Source organism: Malania oleifera, chromosome 5 (assembly GCF_029873635.1).
Source record: "Malania oleifera isolate guangnan ecotype guangnan chromosome 5, ASM2987363v1, whole genome shotgun sequence".
In the NCBI taxonomy this organism is placed as follows: domain Eukaryota; kingdom Viridiplantae; phylum Streptophyta; class Magnoliopsida; order Santalales; family Ximeniaceae; genus Malania; species Malania oleifera.
Window position 1 is genome coordinate 101159510 of NC_080421.1, and position 25615 is coordinate 101185124.

General features: G+C 37.1%; 4 protein-coding genes across 11 annotated transcripts in view; 2 read left to right on the top strand and 2 right to left on the bottom strand.

Moving 5' to 3' along the window:
* The window catches only part of LOC131155028 (magnesium/proton exchanger), a 45567-nt gene extending 38625 nt beyond the window's left edge, over positions 1-6942 (top strand). For all 6 annotated transcript variants that reach the window (XM_058107917.1, XM_058107913.1, XM_058107918.1 and 3 more), the window contains 3 exons: positions 4891-5107; positions 5210-5339; positions 6361-6942. In XM_058107917.1, coding sequence (XP_057963900.1) covers positions 4891-5107; positions 5210-5339; positions 6361-6658 — 645 coding nt within the window. In that variant the 3' untranslated portion in view covers positions 6659-6942. The remainder of the gene's footprint in view (positions 1-4890; positions 5108-5209; positions 5340-6360) is intronic.
* The window catches only part of LOC131155035 (uncharacterized), a 389116-nt gene that overhangs the window by 321300 nt on the left and 42201 nt on the right, over positions 1-25615 (bottom strand). The window lies entirely within an intron of this gene.
* On the bottom strand, positions 7191-12249 carry LOC131155029 (blue-light photoreceptor PHR2). 2 transcript variants are annotated; one of them, XM_058107920.1, is made up of 4 exons: positions 10837-12249; positions 7942-8168; positions 7721-7810; positions 7191-7513 (listed from the first exon to the last, which is right to left on the bottom strand). In XM_058107920.1, the coding sequence occupies exons 1-4, from the start codon at positions 11821-11823 to the stop codon at positions 7432-7434; spliced, it is 1386 nt and encodes a 461-aa protein (XP_057963903.1). In that variant the 5' UTR covers positions 11824-12249; the 3' UTR covers positions 7191-7431. The 2 variants fall into 2 exon arrangements, with proteins under 2 accessions (XP_057963903.1, XP_057963902.1); XM_058107919.1 differs by having other exon boundaries at positions 7721-7813; positions 10837-12011.
* Positions 14746-24036, top strand: LOC131155032 (O-methyltransferase 1, chloroplastic). Of its 2 annotated transcripts, none has more exons than XM_058107923.1 (7): positions 14746-15166; positions 20574-20725; positions 20804-20924; positions 21337-21461; positions 21541-21663; positions 21765-21929; positions 22610-22827. In XM_058107923.1, the coding sequence occupies exons 1-7, from the start codon at positions 14824-14826 to the stop codon at positions 22679-22681; spliced, it is 1101 nt and encodes a 366-aa protein (XP_057963906.1). In that variant the 5' UTR covers positions 14746-14823; the 3' UTR covers positions 22682-22827. The 2 variants fall into 2 exon arrangements, with proteins under 2 accessions (XP_057963906.1, XP_057963908.1); XM_058107925.1 differs by lacking the exon at positions 22610-22827 and adding an exon at positions 23755-24036 and having other exon boundaries at positions 14925-15166.

Below are 25615 nucleotides of genomic sequence, written 5' to 3' on the forward strand. Positions count from 1 at the left end.
TTTGCTTCTGTGTCTGTCCTGCATCAATTTGGTACCAGAGCCACTTTGATTTGAATCCACAATCTTCTACTGCTGGACACTCCTCCACAAATGAGAACCACTTCAATTCACTTCCGTTGCTGTGCACATTGTTTCAAATTAGAGAATTCCAAAAATTTATGCAAAGCAATAAAGGAAAATTGGAAATTTGAAGCACTGTTCATCAACCTGAAGATACCAGAAAATTACATTTGTGCTCCCTTGATTTTGAGCACTTCCCAGGCATCATTTCATGACACATCAATCACCACTAGAACAGAACCCTTTGAAATTCCATTAACGTCTGACCACTGCAGCCATGTCCATCCTTCTAGAGTGAATTGGGTAAATAGGGCAAATCTACGTGTCATTGAGAAGTGCCCTCTATCCATTCAAATAGCAGACTAAAAGCAGGACTTATCGTGATGTTCTCTTAATGGATGGGCGCTATGATCTTGATGTGACTAGTCATGATGTGGGAAACAATTATGTATTTAGACTTTAGACACAACGACAAGAAGATTATTTTGATATCTACCGCGCCCACACCCAATGATCCTATTTGTAAGAACAAGCTAGCCCTACAATTCCTGTTAACACATCTAGTTGCTAGTTCATAGGGATCTTTTGCTAGAGAGCTTAAAAAACAAGTGTTTCTAGCAGTTCTAGCTTGGGAAGTTCCTTCTTAGGTTAGTGAGTTTCCAACTGAGGTAGGGGAGTTAGTTGAGTTCTTCTATGTAGTGCCCAATGATCTTCCTAGTTAGTTACCACCTATGCAGGACATTCAGCATGCCATAGATCTGGTCTAGGTTATTGAAAGCCTCACTTCCCTCATTATAGGATGAACCCAAAGAAGCATCTTGAACTGAACAGGTTGGCAAGGGAACTCCTTGAGAAAGGCCTTTAGACATAGCCTTAGGACATGTGCTTTGCCAGCCCTTCTTACCCCAAAGAAATGTGGATCTTGGAGGATGTGTAGAAAGCAGAGCCATCAATAAGATCACCATCAACTATAGGCTCCCTATCCTTAGACTTGAGGTTGAGGATATGCTTGACATGCTAGCTGGCTCTAGTCGGTATTCCAAAATTGACTTGTGAAGTGGATATTACCAAATCAGAATTAGACAAAGAGATGGGTGGGAAACTACTTTTAAGACCGAGGATGTTTGTCCGAGTGGTTTTTCATGCTCTTTGGACTTTAGAATACTCAGACCTTAATGAGGGTCATGACATGTATTAGATCAATTCATAGGAAAATTCCTAGTGGATTATTTTGTTGAGATTCTGGTCTATAGTAAGATTAGGAAGGAACACTTGATACATCTTATCATGCTTTTGTCACTTCAAGGGAAGCCAAGCTGTATGCTAACCTCAAGAAGATCCTACCTTCTTTTTTACCAGAACGATCCAAACTAGCAGTGGGGCATTTTCCGCAATGGGCAAAAGCCTGACGGAGCAGTGCTACGTGGAGGACTTTGGAAAAATTAGAAAATTATAAAAATGAAATAAGATACAATAGAGCTAGGACAGTTATTGTATGAGGTCTACCCAATGCTAGATGTGAATAGATATTTGTTGTGCTCAAAAGGTTATGAATCAATTGACGAGTCCAATCTAGTTTGGTGTGCTATTTCTTAGTTTTGTGATTTCTGCACAAGGAAAAGAAACTGATCCTGAGCAGATTAGAAACATTAGAGAGTGGCATGAGCCTATGACTGGTTCATATGTTGCTTGGCTTAGCTACTTTCTATAGGTGATTCATTAGGGGTTTTGGCATCATTATTGGTTCCAATCATTAATTGTCTTAAACATTATACCTCTTATGCTGCTAGAGCTCTTAAAAGATTAAGCTGATGATTGGAGCACTAGTACCTAGTGTCCAAACATAAGCAGTCATTAAGGTTGTTTTTGATACCTCTGGAGTGAGTATAGGTGGAGTTTTAAGTCAGGAGGGATGCTAGCATTTTTCAATGATAATTTGGCTGAACAGAAATACAAAATATGTGACAATGAGTTTTATGTTGTAGTGACATGCTTCCAAGATTAAAAGTTACCCCAGGAGTTTGTACTCTTTTCTGACAACCATGCTTTGCGATTTTTAAGTTCAATGAAGAAGTTGACTGCCAAGCGTGTTGCTTGGGTAGAGTTTCTTAGTGTATATACATTTGTTCTTAAACATTGCTCCAGTGTCAAGAATAAGGTCAGTGATGGCCTTAATAGAGTTGCAATTCTTCTCCATGTCATGAGTGTCCAGGTCATTGGATTTCATCATTTGGATATTCTACCTGTCCTGATTTTGGTCTCATTTTTCACAAGGTGAGTGAGGGCCAACATAGGAGTTTTGCAGACTTGATCATCCATGATGGCTACTTATTCAGGGGATATTAGGTTATGCATTCCCCACACTTCTTTAAGAGATTTCTTAGTTTGGCGCTGGTGGGTTTGCTGGTCATTTGAGAAGGGATAATGGTCAAGGATAGTATTATTGGCTTTCTATGGAGAAGAATGTTGCTTGGATAGTGTCTCGGTGTTGTACATGTCACTTGGCCTAATCTAGGAGACAATATTGGTCTTTATACCCCTCTCCCACTGCCAGCCACAATTACCTTGGACAGACTTCTGAGTATGGATTTTGTTATTGAACTTCCCTAAAATGTTTTAGGAACATGAATCCGTATGTGTAATAGATGATATGTTTTCCAAGATGGCACATTTTGTTCCACGTAATAAGACCTCCAATGCATCTCATGTGGTTAAATTGCTCTTTAAGGAGCTAGTCAAATTGCATGGTTTGCTAACTTCCATATAGGAACCAAGTTTGCTAGTTACTTTTAGAAGACAATTTGGGGAATGTGTGGGAATCTTGATGTTTTCTTTTGCTCACCACCCCCAAATTGATAGCTGAGGTTGTGAATCGTAGTCTAGGTGATCTACTTAGATTTGTAGCGGGAGAGAAACATATTGGGACTCAGTGCTACCCAATTTTAACATTTCTTGTAATAATTGTGTGAGTAGATTGATGGGTAAGATTCCTTCGAGTTTGTATTTAGTTACAAACCGCATGCACCCATTAATCTTGCTCCTTTGTCCCTGTTGAGTCTTTTGTTCATCACATCTGTGAGTTTCATGCTGAGGTTAGGAGAAAACATGCCATAAGTTATATGGATTAATGGATTACGAACTTGCTGCAGATTTGCGTTGTACGGCTAAAGAATTTAATGTGGCAGATAGTGTTATAGTTCACATCGGAACTGAACACTACCCCAGAAATTTTAAAAAGCTCCATGGCCATGCCACTGGCCCATCTCTATCGTTAAGAAACTTGAACCTAATGCATATTTACTTGATTTTCCTAATCATATGACCATTATCCCAATTTTTAATGTGGAGGATTTGACACCTTACCGAGGCACCTTTGAGCCTCTTGCTTTGTCATCTAGTAGGCATGCAGGGTCAGCATTCTGCGAGCTTTTTTCCATTTCTCAGCCACATGACACAGTTGAATCCTTAGGGTGACTTCCAACAATGTTTGGTTCAGTGGAGAGGTGGCTGTGCATCGGATGTTACATTGTTTACTGAGGATGATGTTTGTGAGAGAGCTCCTGAGCTCTTGGAGTCATGCCTACAAGTACACTCTATGGAGCTGAGTTCCTTTCTGTCGGGGAGAATGATGGAAGACTGCCTACTTCATTTAGCCCCCGTACTCAGCCATAATGATGGAAGACTGCCTACTTCATTTAGCCCCCGTACTCAGCCATATGACACTGTTGAATCGTAGGGTGACTTTCAACAATGTTTGGTTCAGTGGAGAGGTGGCTGTGCATCGGATGCTACATTGCTTACTGAGGATGATGTTTGTGAGAGAGCTTTTGAGCTCTTGGAGTCATACCTACAAGTACACTCTATGGAGCTGAGTTCCTTTCTGTCGGGGAGTATGATGGAAGACTACCTACTTCATTTAGCCCCCGTACTCAGCCACATGACACAGTTGAATCCTTAGGGTGACTTTCAACAATGTTTGGTTCAGTGGAGAGGTGGCTGTGCATCGGATGCTACATTGTTTACTGAGGATGATGTTTGTGAGAGAGCTCCTGAGCTCTTGGAGTCATACGTACAAGTACACTCTATGGAGCTGAGTTCCTTTCTGTCGAGGAGTATGATGGAAGGCTGCCTGCTTCATTTAGTCAGCATACTTGTTTTTGGTATAGATTTTGGAGACTGCATGTATAAATTTTTTGTTTGTATAATTTTCTGTTACATTGGGGTTAATTTGTAACTGTGTTTTAGTTATATGGAGGGTATAAAGGTAATTGTAGTGTATGGAACGGTTATCAAATTTGAATTCAGAATTCCAGACCTGTTTCCCTCTCTCTCTCTCTCATGCAGCCTCTACCTCATCTCCTTGTTCCTCCTCCCTTCTGCTTCCTTCTTCTTCTCTTTCCTCTCTCCCCTAATCCTTCTCTCTGTTTGTGTTTCTGCTACTGTCCTGCATCACATAATTATCAATTATATAAAGATATAGTGATTAATTTATTTTTGTTATATCTTTTCAATCAGAAAAAGCCAACCTAGTGGGGCTTAACACTTGGTTGTTGTTTTTAACCAGAATAAAAATAAAAATCCTTTTGTGAGATGTCCTAGGGCATTATGCCTGATGTCTTGCGCTGTGCTTTATGAGGAACTGTTCATATCTTTTGAAGCTTGCTTGAATTAAGATAGGGGTTATTCTATGTACTTGTTTTCTGATTGCTTGGTTGCATTATTTAGAGGGATGTGTATATGTGTTTCACACTAGATTATCTGCACCTCAATTAATTTTTCTGAACTAATGACAATGCGAGATGATATATATGTAGTTATTTCATTAAATAGTTGGAAAGCTCAGAATCAAGAAAAGTGAACAATATCTACCTACGCCTGGCAAGGATTTCCTGGCAGTTACTACTTGCCCCATGGAGAATTTTGTTTGCTTTCATACCACCTTATCAAATTACTCATGGGTGGATCGCCTTCATTTGCTCTCTACTTTTCATCAGTGGGATAGCTTATGTGGTAACAAAGCTCACAGATCTAATAAGCTGTGTTACAGGTTTCCTTCTTGGAAATAAATTCCCAGCCCCTTTCCGTAGTTATGATTCTGCATATAGCTTGGCACCATATGTTCTGTTAATATACCCTAATTTTGGTGCAGGCATAAATGCTTATGTTATAGCATTTACAGCATTGGCAAGTGGAACCTCCTGGCCAGATTTAGTCGCAAGCAAGATTGCTGCCGAACGTCAGACAACGGCGGATTCAGCCATTGCAAACATCATCTGCAGGTTCATTTCTGAATTTCCTTTCAATTGACTTTCTTAAAACGTTTGATTGTAGCAGAGCATTAGGGGCATTCACTTGTCAAAAACTGTTTTCATTTTGGCCTAGTTTTCCAAGGTGCAAAAATGTCACCTTGTTTTTCAGTTTTTGAATATAAAATTTAGAAACATTGTGTACCATTCTTGAAGTTCTCTACACAAACCTTGGGAAACTGGAAAACTTTGTACTCATTTAAAGACATGCTCTGCAAACAAACATTTCCTTAACTCTTTAGGATGAAATCTCTGGATGATATCTCAATACCAGACAACCTTGCAGATTTTACTGAGTCTCTGTGAAGAGGTTGGCTCTAGTTCATTTAGGAAAGTTCCCTAGTTCACCTGTTGGTGTAAATAAAGAAATTTAACAAAGCCCTCTATTCTATGATTTGGGAGAGAAAATTCCTGAGTAATAAACCTACTTTAAACTTCAGGATGCACAATTAAGTTTCGAGCGTACATAGTGTGAAATGATGCTTCTTGTGTATATTTTATTGCCACCGAAAATAAGATTGGAATAATGGTCACATTTGGTCTGAAGAATGTACATCTGGAAAAAATTCCCAATTTCTGGAATTCCATAATCAAATTCAACATACATAAGCCGCAATGATCAACCTTTAAAACTCGAGAGGGAGACAAATTACAACGGATTCAATAGTCTATATGAAGGGAAAAATTCCTGATGTAAGGAACTAAGGAGTTTTTTGTAGCGGCCCTATTTCAAGAATAGTTTTCATATAGTAAGTTCTGGTTGCTTCTTCCTTTTTTCCTCCTTTTTGAAAAGTCTATGATGTGAAACCAAAAAGGAGGATATTAAAGCATTTAACATGAAGATGTGCATTTAAAAAGTAGGATATCAAAGCATTCAACATGAAGATGTACATTCAAGGCCTTTTTTTTTTTTTTTTGCAATGGAATAATTAGAACTGTTGTTTTACAAAGTGAAATTGATGGAAACTTTTGCTTTTTCGATTGTCTTCTGCAGCAATTCGGTGAATATATACGTGGGTATTGGAGTTCCATGGCTGATCAACACTGCATACAATTTCATTGCATATAGGGAACCATTGCGGATTCAAAATGCAGGGGGACTCAGCTTCTCATTACTTGTTTTCTTCTCAACTTCCGTAGGCTGTATCACTGTTCTGGTATTAAGGCGCTGGAAATTGGGTGCTGAACTGGGAGGGCCAAGAATTTGGGCCTGGACTACCAGTGTTTACTTCATGTTGCTTTGGATTATTTTTGTTGTCCTGTCCTCCTTAAGGGTTTCGGGCATCATATAATTATGTTTAGAAGAGAGCCATGAGAAAAAGGAAAGCCATTATGCAGTGCCGATCTCACCAAGTTCCCAGCATGGGCGATTTAAAAAAATGATGATGATACTTGCCTTTTTGCCTAAAGTCGCTGCTTGCAAAACTTGGAACTAGCACACGGCCAGATTGCCCAATGTTGTAAAATATTGTGTTCAACTGTTGCCTTCCTCTCTACTCCATCTTGTATCTTGTAGATGTTGTATATGCATATATGCACGAGAAGTTTTCATATGCAAGTGTACATTCCCAGAAAATTTCCTCAAGGGTCAGTATGCATGCATTTTAACAGGGATGAAATAGGGGCATTGATGACCTAAATAACAAGGTACCGCTTAAGTCCATTCGAGTTCATTTTCCAGGAAACAATCCTAATATCACAGGCTGTGATGGAGGATAAAAGAAATAGAAGAGGCAAATTCTCAAATCCCCCACTTCTTCAACCTAATGCTATTATTAACCATCCACTCATGGCAATATAAAGGTCTACATAAAGCACGAAAAATAAGAACCAAATGGGTTCTGTTATTCACAAGAATGTATATAAAGATACAAATGTTACGAGGCCAAAACCCATTTCAACATAACCATTCATTTGGCAGTGAAGCATGAGTTGAGCATGGAACAACCCACCTCAAGCAGCCCTATTCTACCATTTAACAGCTACAGCTTGGAAATTGAAAAAGAAGCAAAACCAACCCACTCCTCAAAACCAATTTTCCTTTGTTTCTCCAGTAAGCTCCTGCTTAAGCGAGAGCACCTGTGCAGGCTGTGGCTGGGGCAACATCAAGCTGCCTCTTAGCTGAACTGTATTTCTTGGTGATAAATCTGAAATAATCATTGTCAAAGAAACGTTAGTGGAATATTTCAAACGAAAACAGGCAATTTCTATTGAGCCCACTAATTCTGACCAAGTGAAGGAATTGTAAGTACACAGAGTGTTGCAGGAAACTAATGAGCAAGTCATATTTAAGATGGTAAAAGAGCTAGTAAATTGTATTACAATGTGAAATAAACTTCATTGTGTTAAATTACCTGAAGAAATCCCTCCACAACAGCTCATACATCAACCAGTTCATTCCAGGATCAGATGGGCCACCATTATCTTTCCGAGCAGAAATTGTTCTGCTGATCATACATTATAATTAGAGTGAGGATATATCTAAACAAACTCATGAAGCAGATTAGTTCAGAAAAAGAAAAGAGATGTTGAAAGAATGAGAGGAAAGAAAAAAGAGAAGTCAATTAAGGCATACCTGCAAGCAGTTTTTTTCAGCTCATCAAACATGGAACGGGGAGAGAGGCATCCCATTGCTAGCCAAGGAGAGATTTTGCATGAAAAGTTTGCACCATAAATGCTGTTCTCACTGCTATTGGTCCCTTTGTGGGGTTGTGCTTGGCATTCAGCAGCAAATTTTTTCAGCCTTTGTAATGCTTCAGTCTCTCCTCCCACCATAGAAGCATTAGCAGCTTGTTTTCCATCCTGCAAAAAACAAATAAAAAATTGTCACCAAGATCAAAAACCAAATTCTGCTAGCTTTTGCAGTCACCGTGAGTATGTCTAGCAAATAAGTTGGTCACAGTGGGAAAACACAAGTGCACAATATTAAAAAACAATAATAATAATAATAATAATAATACTGAAGAGCTGCTATATCTTCCACCAGTTTCACTTGAATCTTGCTAAGATGTTTGTGAACTAGTAAATGCTTCACAAAAGACTTAAAACAGTTTTTTGAGTTTTTGATATATATTGGGTCATTTCAGAAGTTCCTGCACAACAAAATCCCACTGCATTAAGGGGCAATATCTCTCAAATAAAATTCAAGGTCCCCCACATACATATGTAAATTCTTCTATGGTAGATTAATTACTTACTGGCATTGCTTGCAATTGTTTTTTATTTTGTTTTAGAGTCAGTCAGTCATGGTGCAATTGAACCTTAATTCACCTAGTAGATGAGCAGTACATAAATATATTTTTTATTTTATCTTTTTTTGAAATAAAAAATAAAAAAAATAAAATACTTAATGAGTTTGAACTTCATGAAGGCCTCGTATTTGAGTCATGAGACTTGTTAAAAAAAGTAATGATCAAGAGGAAAGTCTTCTTAATTCCTGTTTATTCTCCACGTGTTTTTTGTATGGGAGGACTCCGGCAAACAGAATTTGGTATCATTCACAGACCACTGTTACCATTTGATCTAGGCATAAGTTGCCATTCCTTAATTAGAATATGTGCTTGCTATTTCATACTATACTGCTGTACGCAGGAAATGGTCACAAATATACAGAAAATCACAGCCAGTGCAGGTGACAACAAGAGGGGGCGTATATGGACAGCATTAAGGAGAACCAACGTTCAACAAAAAAATTAATTTACTGGTTAAGCACCAAAAAAAGTGCAAAAATCAAACGCAAAGGCTAATAAATATCAAGGGAAGCTTCCATTTCCAATTATAAGCTGGAGTAAACAGTAGCAAATGGATAACTGATATGACATCTGAGGCGTGGAAAGCATGGTGACACAGTAGAGAGGGTACCCACCACAAAGTTCCCAAGGAGAAATCAGTTTCCTTACTCAAAAGAAACAGTAGGAAATGTTTGAAAGAAAAAAAAAATGTTCCAAATTCCCTTGATAGAGTTCGTCATAAAGGTTGAAGGAAAAGGGAAAAGGAGATTTTAAGTTGGACATCACTACCATAGCCACTTAGTCCATATTTAGGAACTTGTGCTTAACTGCTTCCCAAGATAAACTTTAATTAATCTTAATATACAGGTAAGAAAGCAAAACATAACTTTTACAATTAGAACTAACATATCAAGCCACATCATACAGTAAGTGGCTTATTCAATGCCATCTCTGTTTTCTGTGCATTGCAGCACTTCATACTTCAGACAACATTTTCCAAGCTGGTTTGATTGATGATAAGGGGACTGAGCAGTTTATACATCAAACCATAGTGATTGCCTAATTTTGGTGCCATCCTAACTAGATTCTCATCTTTAAATTCGAAGCGGAGCCTAGATGCAACGGTAAAGTTGTCACCGTATGACTTGGAGGTCACGAAATTTGAAATAAAATTCTTGATACAAACGGACTGGTAAAATTGAGATTTTTGATATTGATAAGGAAGGATCGAAGATTCTCAGCCAAAACTCATCGGATGGTCCAGCTTCTTTTGCTTAAAAATTGCTGGACCATCCAACGAGTTTTGCACTGTTTGGAAAAATATAATTTTTTTATTAGAATTATTTAGATCTATAGATATCGATAAGAGGGATTTGCATATGGTATTTATTAATTTAGAGAAAACATATGATAAGAATACCTAAGAAAGTTCTAAGGTGGGTTTTAGAAAAAAAAGTATGTAGTAAGTATATTGATGTTATTAAGGATATGTATGGGCAAGTGCGACTGAGGCTGATGGGGGAAAATATTGAAGGGGATGGGAGGCGTAAGGGGACATGTTTTGGCATGTTAAAGGGAGAGAAAGCGAAAGGGGAAAGAGAGTGTGAGAGGGAAGAGAAAAATCAAGGCCCTTGCCACAAAAAAAAATGGCATCTCTAACGATGGAGGGCCCCATCGAAGCTCAAGGAAGAAGATAGGGAGGGGGTAAGTGGAAACAGCATCTTACAAAAATACAAAGTAAGATTGTGTAATATATACCTATCATTGTCTGCCCCTCCCAAGGACCCTGAATACATGGAGCTTTGTGCACCAGGTTGCCTTTTCTCATCTTTAAAGCCAGAAAGAGGATAAACTACATGATGGCCTCAATGAACTGGTCGCCAGCCCCTTTCTGGCATCTATCGCTAGTCCAGGTCTAAAAAAATTGATTTTTCCTCTAGAACATCGACCAAAATAACCCACTAGAAACCTTGAACTCTGTAAAGATTGTTTACCTTCTCCTTTTCCCTTAAGTTTTCTCATGCTAAACAACTAAAGAAATGTTTATTCCTATTCCCTAATAAGGGTCCAGAGCAGCACTAAACAGACTAACTCCAAAAATTGTAAGAACAACATTTCTAACATAATGATTCAAAAATAAACAACTGAATCAATATTTAAAAAAAAAAACAAAAAACAAAACAAAACACAAAAACAAACACAAACACAAATACAAAAAGAAAACAAACAAATCAACCAACCTGAGGCATTGTTGCACTTTGGTTGAGACCCAGATCCAACAAAGAGGGAATCTCACCAGGCTCCACATCCCCTCTCGACGGCAACCTCTTCAACTGGTCTAAAGCTGCCATGGTCTTCCTGACTTCCAAGCCCTGCACTTTCTCCCTAAACCCACCATAATTTGAAGGCATGTCTTCCAACTTAAACGGCAAATCATCAACATGATACAGAGTACTACCCCAGAAGTACTTCACCTCCACACCTTCCTCCTTCATTGCCGCCTCAATCTTCTCCTCCGCCTTAACCTCATCATGAGAAACTTCTCTATGAGCGTACACAGCATCCGCGCCCACCGTCTTCGCCAATTCAACCAACACGGTCTCGGGTTTCCCGATTCTGACCACGAGGTTGGAGCCCTTTTCCCGGAGGTTTCGCCGGAGGTTGGAGACGGACTCTATCAAGAATGCGGCACGGTAAGGCCCGGTCTTGTCGAACCCAGATGAGGATTTTCCGTAATCCCTCGGATCGAAGCAGTACACGGGGAGGACCGACACGGATTCGTTGTTGGCCGAATTAAGGCATTCGTTGTCGTGAACGCGGAGGTCATTGCGGAACCAAACAATGGAAGCTCGGCGAATTCCGGCGCCGTTGGAGGGGTCGGAGGTGCGCCGGGGACCCAAAGAGAGGGGGTTCTGAAGAGGGTTGGCGGATATGGGGGTGGACTTGAAGAAGGGCTTGGGAGGAGAGAGAGCGGCGAAAAGTGAGAGCTGAGAGAGAGTGGAGACCTGAGAGGGGATCTTGACCTTGGTGGGTTGAGGAGCGAAAATGGAGGAGATTTTGGGAGAGAGGAGGAGGTTGTTGGGGAGGATTGCAGAGAGAGAAAGAGAGACAGAAGCAGTGGCAAGAGGAGGGGCGATGGACGGATTAGAGGGTACAACAGCGAGTTGCTCTTGGTCTTCTGGGGTTTTACCTTCTGGGTTTTCGAGGGTTTTGGGATTGGGATCCATTGTCAAGGATTTTGAGGTTGGATAGGAAGAAGATAACCTCAAGTTTCTGCTCCTCTCTTCGTCTCACCTGTGTCGTTTGGTGAGGGTGGGAGGTGGGCGTGGGAGTGGGGGTGAGATTTTGAAGGTGTCCACTTTCCGGGGGCTTTAAAGCCGTTTGTGTTTTTATAATTTCATTTCCCTGCCCAACCCAACCGCTGCACCTAACTTCTTGTGCCACTAACCTTCAAACTTCACAGCCTCCGGTCTAATTCAAGAGGGTGTTATGGACATTTCACCTCTTGCCTCTTGGTTTGGTCGATCGTTGCTAGAACCCTCTCTAATGCAGATTGGAGAACTCAAATTGAATTCCAATTCTTTTGTCCCATCAAAGCAGTAGCAATGAAAAAATTTTGAAGGCAGGGACTTTTTAGACCATTTCAAAAGTTCAACCCTAAATCTACAACTCAATTGCTTTTAATCATATTATATTATAGAGTAAGAATGAAAATAAGATGAAATGAGAATTTACAATTAGGATTATGTACAAGTTGTGATGATGAGTGTAAGTGATTTGATCTGATTTATGAGATATTTTAACTCTAAATCTATAATCGGGATTGTTTTTAATCATATTATATTATAGGGTAAGAATGAAAATGAAATGAATAGAGAATTTACAATTGGGTTTATACACAAGTTTTGTGATGAGGAGTTTAAGTGATTTGACCTGACTTAAGAGATATTTTAACCCTAAATCTATAATTGGGATTGTTTTTAATCATATTATATTATAGAGTAAGAATGAAAATGAAATGAAAAGGGAATTTACATTGGGATTATGCACAAGTTTTGTGATGATGAGTGTTAGTGATTTGACATGACTTATGAGATATTTATACGTTGTTTATTTATTTATTTATGGACTAAACCTAGTTCTATTTGAGTTCAAATATAGAGCAAGTTAATTAAGGGGTCTTTTGGCATCGCTGTCAAAAATTAAATAAACGAAAATAAAAAATAAAAACTAAAAACTAAAAACCATCAACTTGTTTGATTAATATTTACAAAACTAATACAAATTGAAAACTTAATTTACAAATACTCATTTTCATTTTAAATCAAATAATATTATTAAAATAATAAAATTATAAATAATATACATTTAAAATTACTATAATAAAAATAAATTTGTTATAATTATTTTTTTTAATTGTTATACTTTCAAATTTTACTTTACAATAAAATTTTTACTAAAGATGACAATTGAAAAATAGTAAAAACATTTTGTAATTGACTTTATTATTATTATTTTAAATATATGTATATTTATCTTTTAATTATATTTAAATTCATATAATCATTTAATTTTTATTTTAATTTAAAAATATATAAAAGGAATGATTTAATCCAAAAATTTATTTTTCTAGATATTAGAATTTTTGGCAATAAGTTGTTGAAAAAAAAAACATTTTAAAATCATATTTTCAATTTTTTTGACAAACAATTAAAAATTAACGACATAAATAGAAAACAAACAACATAAATAAACACATTTTTATAATTTATTTTTTCATTATAAAGAAAACACAACAAAAAACAACAACGATACCAACATAGACCCTAAGTTGTTTATTTTTTAATTAAACTGTGCTATTTGAGTTCAAATATAGAGTAAGTTAATTAATAAATTGAGTTCAAATTTTGCAATATTAATTGTGAGTCAATGTAAACTTTAATAATTGGATATGTATAGATTTAGATAAATTTAATACAATTTTGTATTATTTGTGTATATTTAGATAAAATTTAATAGAATTTTGTATTATATTTTGTCTAAATTGACCTAAATCCAAATCCAAATCCAAACCCAAATTCAAATTCAAGGCCAATGCGGGTGAAGACCTTGGATTTATATCTATGTGAATTTAGACATTATATGATTCAAAATTTGAATTTTGCCCAATTGGTACAATTTAAATTAAAAACAAGGGACAAAACACAATTGAATTCTTTAACAAATTCTTTGTTGGGACATGGGGGACCAAATCCAAACATGGCCATAAAAAATTACATTTTAAAAGCTCATATATAAGGGAATTTGAAGACCTCTAGAACTCTAGGCCTCATGTTCGTTGGTGTCATGGCAATGGTCAACCTTAGTTGTATTGTAGCTAAGAACACTAAAAAAAAAGTCATATGGCATATTAAGATATGAATATTTCATGAACATATGACAACCATGAACCTTCATCTTTCCATAATCTATCCCTCATAGCAATGGCCAGTGGTTGGCTGGTTGCTGCAAACTGTTGCCAAAGAGGGGTTTATGGTGCTGGTGTCCAAAATACAATGGTCCAAAAATAAATCTTCTCATAGTCCAATCAAAATTATCCAAGAACAAAAATACATAGCAACCAAACACACAAAATTAGTCCCACAATCACAACGAGAACACCAAAATTTAAGTAGGAAATCCTTTGATATGAAGGGAAAAATCACAAGATCAAAGTTCACTTCCAATCTTCTACTATTTCAAAATAGTAGGTTACTATAGGTCTTCCATACTTAAAAGTAGGGGCATACATTAACAACAATCATCAAGAATCACAAATTCTTGGCATAGAAAATAATATGAGCCACCATCATCATGGTGGAATCAAACTTGAATAAAAAATTGAGAGGTCTCACCCAGAACAAGGGTCGCTGTCCAAGCCACGAAAACAAAGCTTCAAAGTCTTCACTTCCACTTGGACATGGATTCTACTTGAACATTGACCAAAGCTTATAAGAGAAACATTTTATACATGTAAGTCATCCTCCACATAGGTGAGGTGAGAAACCGACACAAATGGCGCACTTAGGCTTTTTCCATAATCATGGTGTCAATGACTGTCCCCATAAATGTAGATGATTTTAGAATGCGAGTCCCCAACTCCAAACAACATCTCCATCACTCCATAGCCCCGCTCTCATAACCAAGTTTTGCTTTGGGAATGTGGGTAGCTTGAGAAGGCAGCCAAAATGACGTTGTTTTGGGTCTTTGGGTTTGCATTTTCAACGAAACGGCGTCATTTCGATCTTTTCTCTAACACCACGCGCATTTTAATGGAGAGTCATGTTGTCGTTGAAGTGGCGACAGTGACGATAAAGAGATCAATCTTCTGCTGCAAATTTATGGAATGTTTAGTGGGCTTCGCTCCAGGTGGGACCGCTGCAGCTCCGGTGCGCCCCTCACTGATCTGCGCCTCGAAAACAAGGAAAAATGGGTTTTTGTTGAGAGCAAAACTCAACGGCGAAGATGACCCATTGGTCCAGGCCGCCATTAACGCCGCGACTGTTCGTTTTCAAGAGACCAATCAACCAGGCAAACACATTCCCGCTATCCCACATCTTTCCCTTCTGTTTTCTTGCTGCTAATTGCGTGGTGCCAATTTTGATGTTCGTTCAGGCATTTTATCGAGTATTGGACTTTGTGTCCAAACAAATGGTTGAAAATATTGTTTTTTGTGATTTTCGATGTTTGAATGGTGCACCCAGCGAGTCAAATTGAAGTTTGTTATTAGGATTCTCTGTTTAGATACCAAGAAGCTAATTAATTTGTAATATCAAGCATAGGACGTTGAGTGATCACCTTTTTTTTTTTATTACAAAAAAAAAAAAAAAAAAAAAAAAAGGGCTTCTTAGCTCAATTGGTATATACTCATTTCAAAATGATTTTAAAAATTCTAACATTTAGGGGTAAGCTTTGTGGCCCGTGGACACCCTTCTTTTTTTTCTCTTTTTTTTTCTTTTTTTCTCTTTTGAAGTTGTCTTGTGCGCATAGGATGTGAAACCATCATGTAAATAGTAGTCTAGGTTTTATTTTTAGAGTAGGATAATACAGTCAGAAAGGGGAGTATGAGGTCAGTTTGATGTTTCCTAATCTCGGAGTTTGAATAGTGTGGGAAGCTCTTTAGAAGAGGGTGAGTGTTACTAATCATTGTAAAATTCAATAGTTATTCTAAATGTGTTTATCATACTTGTTTCTCTTGCTAGGCGCATGTTGCGTATGAAGCTGTGAATAATGAATTGTGTCGCTTGATTTACTGCATGTCTCGTGTTTTCATCATGCTTATTTACTCCTTCTGCTTACTTTGTATTGAATGGTTGTGAGTTTGCCATGTGGTGAAATTGCAGCTAGTATGCTATAACTTGTGTCACACAACAACCTTTCACAAGGTGTGAAATATTGACCATGACAGTTGGTATCCAAAGTTTGATCAATTACTTCCTGATTTGGTTGCCTTTAGGTTGTGGGATTGTATGAAGCATTGGTGGGAGAGCCATTTAGAGCACTAATATTAAGAGAATTCATGTGTTAGAGGGCGGCTTGAGAGAGCCAACAATGTGATTATAGAGATGGCCCAACTTTCGAAATGTATTGATTTATTGGAGGGATCACAAAAGTAGTAGCCAGGTTCCATTGGGGAGTTAATGGAAGGTTTTCATAATATAATATAAGTGTTACAAGACCAAATGGGCGAGCTTACTGCCAAATAAGCCTAATAGTTCGCAATATCAGGATTTCATAGGGGCAGAGTACGGAAGAACAAGGGTGCCAAAACCTAGAGTGTATGGAGGTGCCTGTGATGCTAAGGAGTCAAAGAAATTATTATTTGACGTGGAACAATACTTTCATGACCAACTTGGAGAACTATATACTTGAGTAGTGATGCCATGTTGTGGTGCATACCAAGTACGATGAGATTTAGAATAGATAGTATGTAATTGATACTTGGGAATATTTGAAGAGATAACCATAATTATTTCCTAAAAATGTGGAGCACAATTCTTGGTTCAAGGTGTGAGATCTTAAGCACACTGATGTACTGAGGGAGTATGTTTGGTATTTGGGACATGTTAGAGAAAGATAAGACATTTTCTTTCCTTGAAGGATTGAAAACGTGGGTAAGGATTGAACTTCATCACCAAAGAATTCAAGGCTTGTCTACGACATAGGTTGTTGCGAAACTCTTGTTTGACTATGTTGGTGAGAGTTACTCCACCTCCAAGGAGAGTGACTTGTTTGGTGGAAACAATGGAAAGTCTTTCAAGAGGGGAAAACCCAAAAATTGGGGAGCCAAGACCAAGGCATCAACTTCAAAAGAAACTCAGTAGTCTCTATCTTTTAACACATCCAGTGGTGAGGGTAAGTTTGGCATGCTTCGTATGTCGAGGTCCTCATAGAGTTGTTGATTACCATCACAAGCCATTGCTTAATGCCTTGCAAGCTTCCAATTATACACAAGCACAAAATGAGGATGAGAAGGAAACCTCAAAGATGGGTGCGATGCAGTTACTTAATGCATTGGAGAGGTAGGGAAAAGGATTAAAAGTTACCTAAGCTAAAGGGTTAACGTTGGTGGATTTGCGAATCAATGGGAAGAGAACCTATTTTATGGTGGATACCGAGGCTATCTATAACTTGCCAAGCAAGTGAGTGTGAAGCTTTGACAATGTGTGAGACATGCAAAATTCACAGTTGTTCTACTAGATGATTTCCAAGTGATACTTGAATGGACTTCTTAAGTGAGAGTCGATTATCGATGCCATTTGCTCATTACCTTTGTTTGATGGGAGATCACCCTTGCATGATTCAACCTAGGGCGAAGAAAGGAAACAGTGAGAAGTTCTTTTCTGCCATGCAACTCAAAAAGGGTTTGAGAAGGGGGTGAATTGATGTATTTTTTCTCATTGGTGGTTGATGAAGAGGCAAGATACGTTGAGCTGGTGCCTAATAGGCTACTACCATCCAAAATGCCTTGGAGGAGCACAAAGTTGCCATATAAGTTGCTGCACAACTTGCCTCTGCAACAAAGTATAGAGCATAAGATTGAGTTTTTAGTTGATGTGAAGCCTCTGACTAAAGGGTTGTATCTAGGGCACCTCCAGAGTTGGCAAAATTAAGGAAGCAACTTGATTAGTTATTGAAAGAGGATTATATTAGTCTTTCCAAAGCATTGTTCAGAGTACTAGTGTTGTTTCAAAGGAAGTGTAATGGGAGTATACAGATGTATGGATTACCACATGCTTGATAAAGTGATTGTATGCAACAAGTATCCCATTTCACTGGTTGCTAAGCTATGTCAGGTCAAGCACTTCACCAAATTTGACTTGTTTTAGGCTATTACAGGTGAGGATACCAGAAGGTGATGAGCCAAATACACTTGAATAGTGTGTAGTATGGGGCATATAATATCTTTTCGGGTTGGTGAATATACTACTACTTCTTGTACACTCATGAAATTAGGTGTTTCATGGCTTCCTCGACAAGTTTGTTATTTATATGACATTATTGTCTATAGTTTCATTTTGGAACATGAAGAGCATCCGCAAGATGTGTCCAACAATGTAAAGGAGAACGACCTTCATGTGAACGCTCATATGAGTATTGAATTCCTTGGTCATGTGGTCGAACAAGGCTGTATGTGGATAAATATGGAGAAGGTGAGAGCTATAGAAGATTAGAAGATTCCAATAATAGTCAAGGAGTGGCGTTTCTTTCTTGGACTCGCCAATTTCTATCTTAAGTTTGTGGAGGGGTGCTCGAGGAGATACTGCACCATTAACCGAATTCAAACTAGACGAATGAGTACTACGGAGCCTTGGACAGTTTGAAGAAAACCATGATGCGGGATCTGATGCTTGCTCTTTCAAAGATAATGAAACCCTTCAAGGTATAGATGCATATACTATACTATGCCATTTGATGTATTCTTTATAGGATGATCATCCTGTTGTGTGCAAAAGTCGTAAGCTTAGTGAAGTTAAGTGGAAGACACAACTCAAGAAAAGGAGATGCTAGCAATGATTCATTGTCTACGAGTGTGGTTTCATTACATGCTTGGGACGAAGTTGTGAGGGAGACGGATAACTAGACTGTCAATCATTCTCCACATAACCGGAGTTATCTCCTAAGTAGGCCTATTGGCAAGAATTTTTTATGGCATTTGATTTCTCATTTGGGCACAAGGTGAGGTGTTTGAACCAAGTCACAAATGCACTAAGAAGGAAGATGAGCTTGCGCCTTACAACTAGTAACACACTTGATGGTAAGTAAGGATACAACAACAATGCGAGAGCGCATTAAGGAGAACCTTGTCATGGATCTAGTATCCCAAAATGCCTCATGAATTTTGTGGAAGAGGGCGAAGCCCACCAGTTATGGTTAGAGGATGGATTACTGTTGAATGTTGACACATAGTAATTGGCTCTTTGTGCCCAAGCTGGTGGTGTGAGAAAGACGTTGTTACGAGAAGGTCGTGACACCATATAGGCCAGCCACCTAAGATGACATTAGACTTTGGCATTGTATAAGTAGAGGCATTGCAACACATGCATGATGAGGTGGTTAAGTATACTTAGACCTATCTCACTTGCTAGCAAGAAAAGGTTGAGCGGTACCCTCAGGGTGTGGTTCAGGTGGTAGTGCGGGCTGCGGGAGTGCCTCTCACGAGGTCAGGTGTTCAAACCCTCCCGAGTTCGTTTCCACCCCTAGATTCCTAAAATTTACCTCCCTTTGGAGTTGTGGGGTCGGCTTCAAGGGGCGCAGGATTAGTCACATGAACCGTAAAACGGACACGTGGAAACCCGGTGCGTAATCCAAAAAAAAAAAAAGGTTGAGCGGATGAAGACCAAAGTGCTGTTGAAGCCTCTTCAAATACCAACGAGACCATGGGAGAGTGTCTCACTTAACTTCATCACCAAGTTGCCTAGAGTTGAGGACGTAGGGTCCATAATTGTGGTCTATAGATAGGTTTTTGAAGTACAAACATTAATACCAACACTGAAATATTATTAAGTGGAGGAGACAGCACACTTGTTTTTCAAACTTGTTTCCCCAAACATTACCAAGGACTTAAACATAAGACTTATACAAAGCTTTTGGGTAGAATATTTAAGAATCCTCAGTTCATAACTTGACATCTCGAGCTATCACCCACAGATATATGGACAAAAAGAATGATTGAACGGGCTATGAGCAGATTACTTGTGTTGTTTCGTCACTACCAACTAGAAGAATTGGTGCAGCTATTTAGTGTGGCTTAGTTTTGTTTCAATGCTCAAAAGAGCTCAACTTCCAAAAAGAGTTCTTTTGTGCTTGTTATTTACTTCACATAGTGGATGAGCTGTATAAAGGAAATATTCCAATAGCATACATCTTCAAGAAAGAATGGAGATAGTATGTGGAGATTGCCCATGCTTACTTGGAGAAAGCTTCCAAGGGGATGAAGAAATGGAAAGACTATTGCACTTCAATATGGATTGTATATCCACCCGGCCATTTGTTAGTCATTAGTCTGTACTAGCATGATCAATTAAATCATTTTAGTGTCAAATCTCATATAATTGCATATATACCTTAATGGTGCTAATTTTAACTAATGAGTTGCACCAAGGTCATCTTGACAGTATTGTGTGGATGGATCTATAGTTGAACTTTGATGGTAGATTGGGGTTTGAGGGGGGAGGAGGAGAGAAAAATATTTCTACTTTGCATTTACTTTCTTCTCATATTGCCACTAAGGCATCTTGTTATTATTCATTCCTTCTTTAGCTTTTTTCTTTAGTTATGAGCATCCAACTGCACCCTTTTCAAGAGAGAGAGAGAGAAAAATAAATAAATAAATAAATAAATAAATAATGAGAGAAGTAATTTCCTGCCATTATGTATATTTAAAGACTGTTTGTGGGATACTGTTAAGAGGTTTGACTACTTTTTGATTTGGCAGAGCCTCTGTTTCTTGATCCATATGCTGGTTGCTTTGTTCCACCTGATATTGAGATGGATTTGGAGCATTATCCATACAACTACTGCCTTGCTACTCGGTTCATTGATGACAAGTTGCTTAGCACAATGAATCATATTGATGGGCTTAAGCAGGTATTTTCACTTCAAGTGTAGACTCACCTGACCTCTCAGTCTTGTGGAGTTTCATGGTCCTCTACCTATATCCTGTAGGTTGTTTTGTTAACAGATGGCATGGACACTAGACCATATAGGCTTTCTTGGCCAACTTCAACCATAATATTTGACATATCACCTGAAAGAGTATTCAGAATAGCAGCTGAAAAGCTTGAAGGTTTGTATTGTGGACAAATTGAAATGGTCTATGGTCTTACAAGTACAATAATTTGATCTATGACAATTTCAAGTGGTAAGGCTTAATGAATAATTTTTGAATTCCTGAGAATATTTTTTATCATTTCATATCATAATTATTCAGTCTAGTTGTGATCGTACTTTGTACCTGATTATGTGTATAGTCACTAATTATTCGGGACTTCTAAAAACAGTCGATTTTTTTTTTCTGAATGGTGTTGACATTGTCTTGAGACCTTTCCTACTTTGCAAAATTATATGCATTTTCTCATAAACTTCATGCTTTTATTTTATATGAATTTTGACAATCTCAGTTTCTCTTTTCTGCCTGTTCATCTTGTTCATACAGAATCCCAACATGTTCTGAAAATCTTTACTTGGAAAAATATTAGCTGTAGGGGCTAAGATTCCAAGGAGCTGCTTGCTGCTTCATGTTCCATTGGAGTCGTCTAACATAGAATGGATTTTACGTAGCCAAGGCTTTAATGGCAACCGGCCAAGTATATGGGCCTTGCAGGTGATGAAGGATTTTAATGCCTATAATATTAATCCCTTGAAACTCTGCTGTTGAAATTGTTTTTGTTTTGTAAATGTAGGGACTGCCTGTGATGACTTTGGCAAGTTTTGAGGAGATTTTGTTAATTGTTCGTAGTTTAGCCATGAAGGGATGTCTTTTACTCGGAGAATTGCCTGCCTGGTTATCAGGAACTGAAGCTGGGGTTAGTCAGTTCACTCTAATTTGGCATGGTATTTAATTTGAATTCACTTTCTTTTGTTTCATAGATAGCATATCTGTTACTTTTGGTGTTTTCTTACACAGTTCAGTGCAAAGACATGGATGGACAAGCTTTTCATGAGCAATGGTTTTCGAGTGGACGTGACTAGATACAATGAAGTTGCAAGGAGTTTACGCAAGCAATCAGCATCGAGCAACCACAAGAACATTCTCTTTATTGCGGAACATTTGCGATTTTCTGATGATCAGGTGAGACAGCTTGCAGATTTTCATAATGCTATAGTTTGACAAGTTAGATTGCAAAAATGAGGTAGAAAATGGTAGTTTGTCAAATTAAGGACTAAATTTAACTATTTAGGGCAATTTGTATGGCATTGAATGTTTTATACATGATAGCTCTGTTTGATACATTTAAGCAATCTGGGCTTGAAGCATTCACATCAAATATTCAATTGTGCTGTGAAGAAATAAATTTGTTTGTACGTGTGGAATTTGTAGAAATATCTCCATCTAAATTTTCCTGAATATCATAATATTCTTCTGCCGTTCTCTGCTAGTTTCTTATTTTCTATTCTTGAAAGGCTCTTCTTGTTAATTATTATTGTTAATTTAGAGAAGAAATGACATGCAAAATTGACATAATGGAAAACTTCATCATATTTCTGTGTCATGAATCCTTACAAAATACATGTTGGTTAACTAAGTCAAGCGGTCGAAAAGAAGATTCATCTAATCAAACACCAAATTATGGGGACAAAGGTTTTCCTCCTGTTGTTGGAAGCTGGCAGAGTAAGGAAATGATATGTTACCCATTTAAGTTACCTCTATGAAACAGTTCCAAGCTTTACTAGAATATGTTTTGGTGGTAATTTTAGAAGGGACTTGCTAATTGCGTTGCTGGTTTGTGTGCTTGTTTTGCACCTCAACAGATGGAAACTTGGAGGATGGAATTGCAAAGGGTAGAGGATGAAGGGGATGAAGAAGGGTTTGAGGAGCTCTAAATGTAGAGAGAGAGAGAGAGAGAGAGAGAGAGAGAGAGAGAGAGAGAGAGAGAGGAGTCCATGAGGAGATTTCTTTTTGGTTTTTACCTGTTTCTAAGTGACAACATGGTTTATTTGTTAATAAAGCATTTGGATTTCCTGGGCTACTACCCTTTGTTGATGAGGAATCCATAATTTTTCACTTAAGTCTGTGTTTCATATAATAATTTATATTTTTGTAATGTTCTCTCAGGTATTGAATTTATTTATATCTAATCTACAAAATTTGCTATGAGTGCTTTTAACCATGAGCTGCTGTGTGCTATATTTAAATCCATTCGTTTGACGCATTAAGCTTCCAATTTTCAGTCTTCCAATTTAGTTAACTAAATCCCCTTTGCAAACTTTTGAGTTGCACTTGTATCATATGTAAGTTGTTTAAAACTCAAATTTGAAGTTTGGGAGCTGCAAGTAATTTTGGACAAGGTGAATAACATGTTTTTAAGATAGTGCTGGTTAAATTCTGCAATGTTTGGGAGTGTGGAGTTCAAGTCTTGAATTTAGGTTTGTGTTACATTTGATGAGAATTAATACGATTTTATCCTGTGTTTTATCTAAATTTACACTATTTTGAATTCATAATTTTCAACGTATGCTCCAAAATAGAGGCGTAGGCAATTTCTTTTCTTAGTGGGTGAGCAGTAGGTGATCATTAGCAAAAGGAAAATTAGGTGCAGCAGAATCAGACGGAGCTGTCATTCAAATCTGGATTCAGAAGCAGATGTATCTCAATGTGGTTTGAAGGGTGGAAAAGCTTCCTTCACTTTTCAATCTTAATAGTCTCACACCTTCTAGAGGTTTACCCCTTGAGTGTATGTAGTACTGAATACCCTTATGGTCTCACACCAAGTCAGGATAGTGTTATACCTTTCTTCTTTTCAACTTTTCAAGTAGGCCAACTCAAGTCTTTACTCCAACCACCACAAACTTGAAACATTTGTACTATAATATTTGGAGTCTTTTGACAGCAAATTTTTTTAATGCTTTTGAAGAATTTGTACATTGGAATCACTGTGCTTTCAAGCTCATGGCAGGCAAGAACACATTGATGAGAGCTCTGAGAAGGGACCGGCAGCCTCAAACCAGCTACCAGAAACCCCACCTAAATGGCTAACTGGCAGGATGCAGCTACCAGTCAAGTCAACAAGCCAACATCAGATTTATCTGTTTCCTGAACTTGTGTTGCACAAACTAATTTAACCCAAACCTAAATTCAAGATTTGAACTTCACCTCCCAAACTAGGTCTTGTTTTGGACCAATAATTTTGTTTGGAGAAAGGAAAGAAAAGAAAAATAAGAAGAAAATTCATTTTCCATTAGACTTTCTCTTGATATTAAATACTATAAGAAAATTACTAGAAACTAGGACTCTGTGTAGATCAATAATTTTCTTTTAAAGGAAAGAAAAGGAAAATAAAAAAGAAAAATCACTTTTTCATTATATTTTCTCTTCATATAAATATTATTAAAAATAAAAATTTATTTTAATATGATTAAAATTTAAAAAAAAATCAAATGCTAATTATGTGTAAAATCAAAAGTTTGTTTATTAATTTACTTCATTTTTTTTTTCTCACTTTCATTTGTAATCAAATATGAAAAAGAAAATTCCTTTTCTTGTCCCTAATATTTTTCAAGTTTTAAACGAGACTTAAAGGGCATCTTAATGATGATTATAGGTAGAACTTTTATGTCAAAGGTATCATATTCAAACCTTGAAAGTTGGGGGAAAAGTATGAAATGATAAATGTGCTACTTCTTATCGTGCAATTCAAGCTCAATAAGCCTTTAGGATAAAATAAGGTATTTTTTATTTCGAGAATCATGTCTCAAAATTTTATTTCTTGAATTAGATGCTATTTTTTTATGAGAAATTATATGGTTAAAAAATACATGATAATGTTTTGTGGGCGTCATAGACTATGAGAAAAAAAAAATACTCTTATGTTTGTTACGAAGGTTATTAATCTTAAAAATTATGGGCCTTTAGTTGTGGAAAATAACTTTATTGTTTTAATTTGGTTTTTCATAGAACTTAAAAAAAAAAAAACCTAATTTTTTTTTAATTTTATAAACTTATATAAAATAAGTGAAAACAAGTAAATGTTTTGACACCATTCACTAGTAGAAATATTTTATATGATTGCGAAAAAGTTAGGTTGTTTCTAATTTTCTAAATTTATATAGAAAAGTTAAGAAAACATCTTTTAATGTTTTCTAAATTTTTAATTTTTTCCCTTACATTTGGGAGTAAAGAATTTGAATTTTGGATTGGGATTCTAGTGGATTTAGATAAAATATAAAATATATTTTTATTTTCTTTCAAATCTACACAAATCTAAATTGAAACGCTAAAATAGATACTGACATACACTCCATTTCTTAGTCGAAGCCAAACTCGGTAATCCAAATATAAGCCCAAAGTACAAGCCCCAAATGGAGGAGGAAATGAAGGGGAAAGGCGATTGCCCAATACAAGTGAGTGGGAGTGGATCTCCCTTTCCAATTACAAAAAGTAATTTTAAGAGAATGTTTGTTTCGCATCTTTCAACATTCGTGTAAATGTGATGCTCACTCCCATGTTTGTTTGGATATAAGAATTTTATATGATTGGCGGCTTAAATTTCTTGAAAATGAAAGATTCCCACAAAACAACATGGCTTCTCATTCCAATCCTTCCTCCTTTGGTAAGTTTCATGAAAATCATACTTTTTTGGACCAAATTGTCCTTATATTTTAGCAAGTTGGACAACAATACCCCCAATAATCTAGTATTATTACACTATTATTATATTTAAAATAATAAATTATTAATAAAATGAAAGTAATATTATTATTCTGTTAAAATATTGTAATTTAATTATTAATATTTATGCATATATCACCTCAATTATT

Excerpts from the sequence above, each read along its gene's own strand:
- LOC131155029 (XM_058107919.1), bottom strand. The coding sequence starts at position 11,823 with ATGGATCCCAATCCCAAAACCCTCGAAAACCCAGAAGGTAAAACCCCA. Across the intron at positions 8,169-10,836 it reads AAAGTGCAACAATGCCTCAG|GATGGAAAACAAGCTGCTAA; the intron begins GTTGGTTGATTT and ends TGTTTTTTGCAG. Across the intron at positions 7,814-7,941 it reads CTGAAAAAAACTGCTTGCAG|CAGAACAATTTCTGCTCGGA; the intron begins GTATGCCTTAAT and ends ATGTATGATCAG.
- LOC131155032 (XM_058107923.1), top strand. The coding sequence starts at position 14,824 with ATGACGTTGTTTTGGGTCTTTGGGTTTGCATTTTCAACGAAACGGCGT. Across the intron at positions 20,726-20,803 it reads ATATTGATGGGCTTAAGCAG|GTTGTTTTGTTAACAGATGG; the intron begins GTATTTTCACTT and ends TATATCCTGTAG. Across the intron at positions 21,462-21,540 it reads CAAGTATATGGGCCTTGCAG|GGACTGCCTGTGATGACTTT; the intron begins GTGATGAAGGAT and ends TTGTAAATGTAG.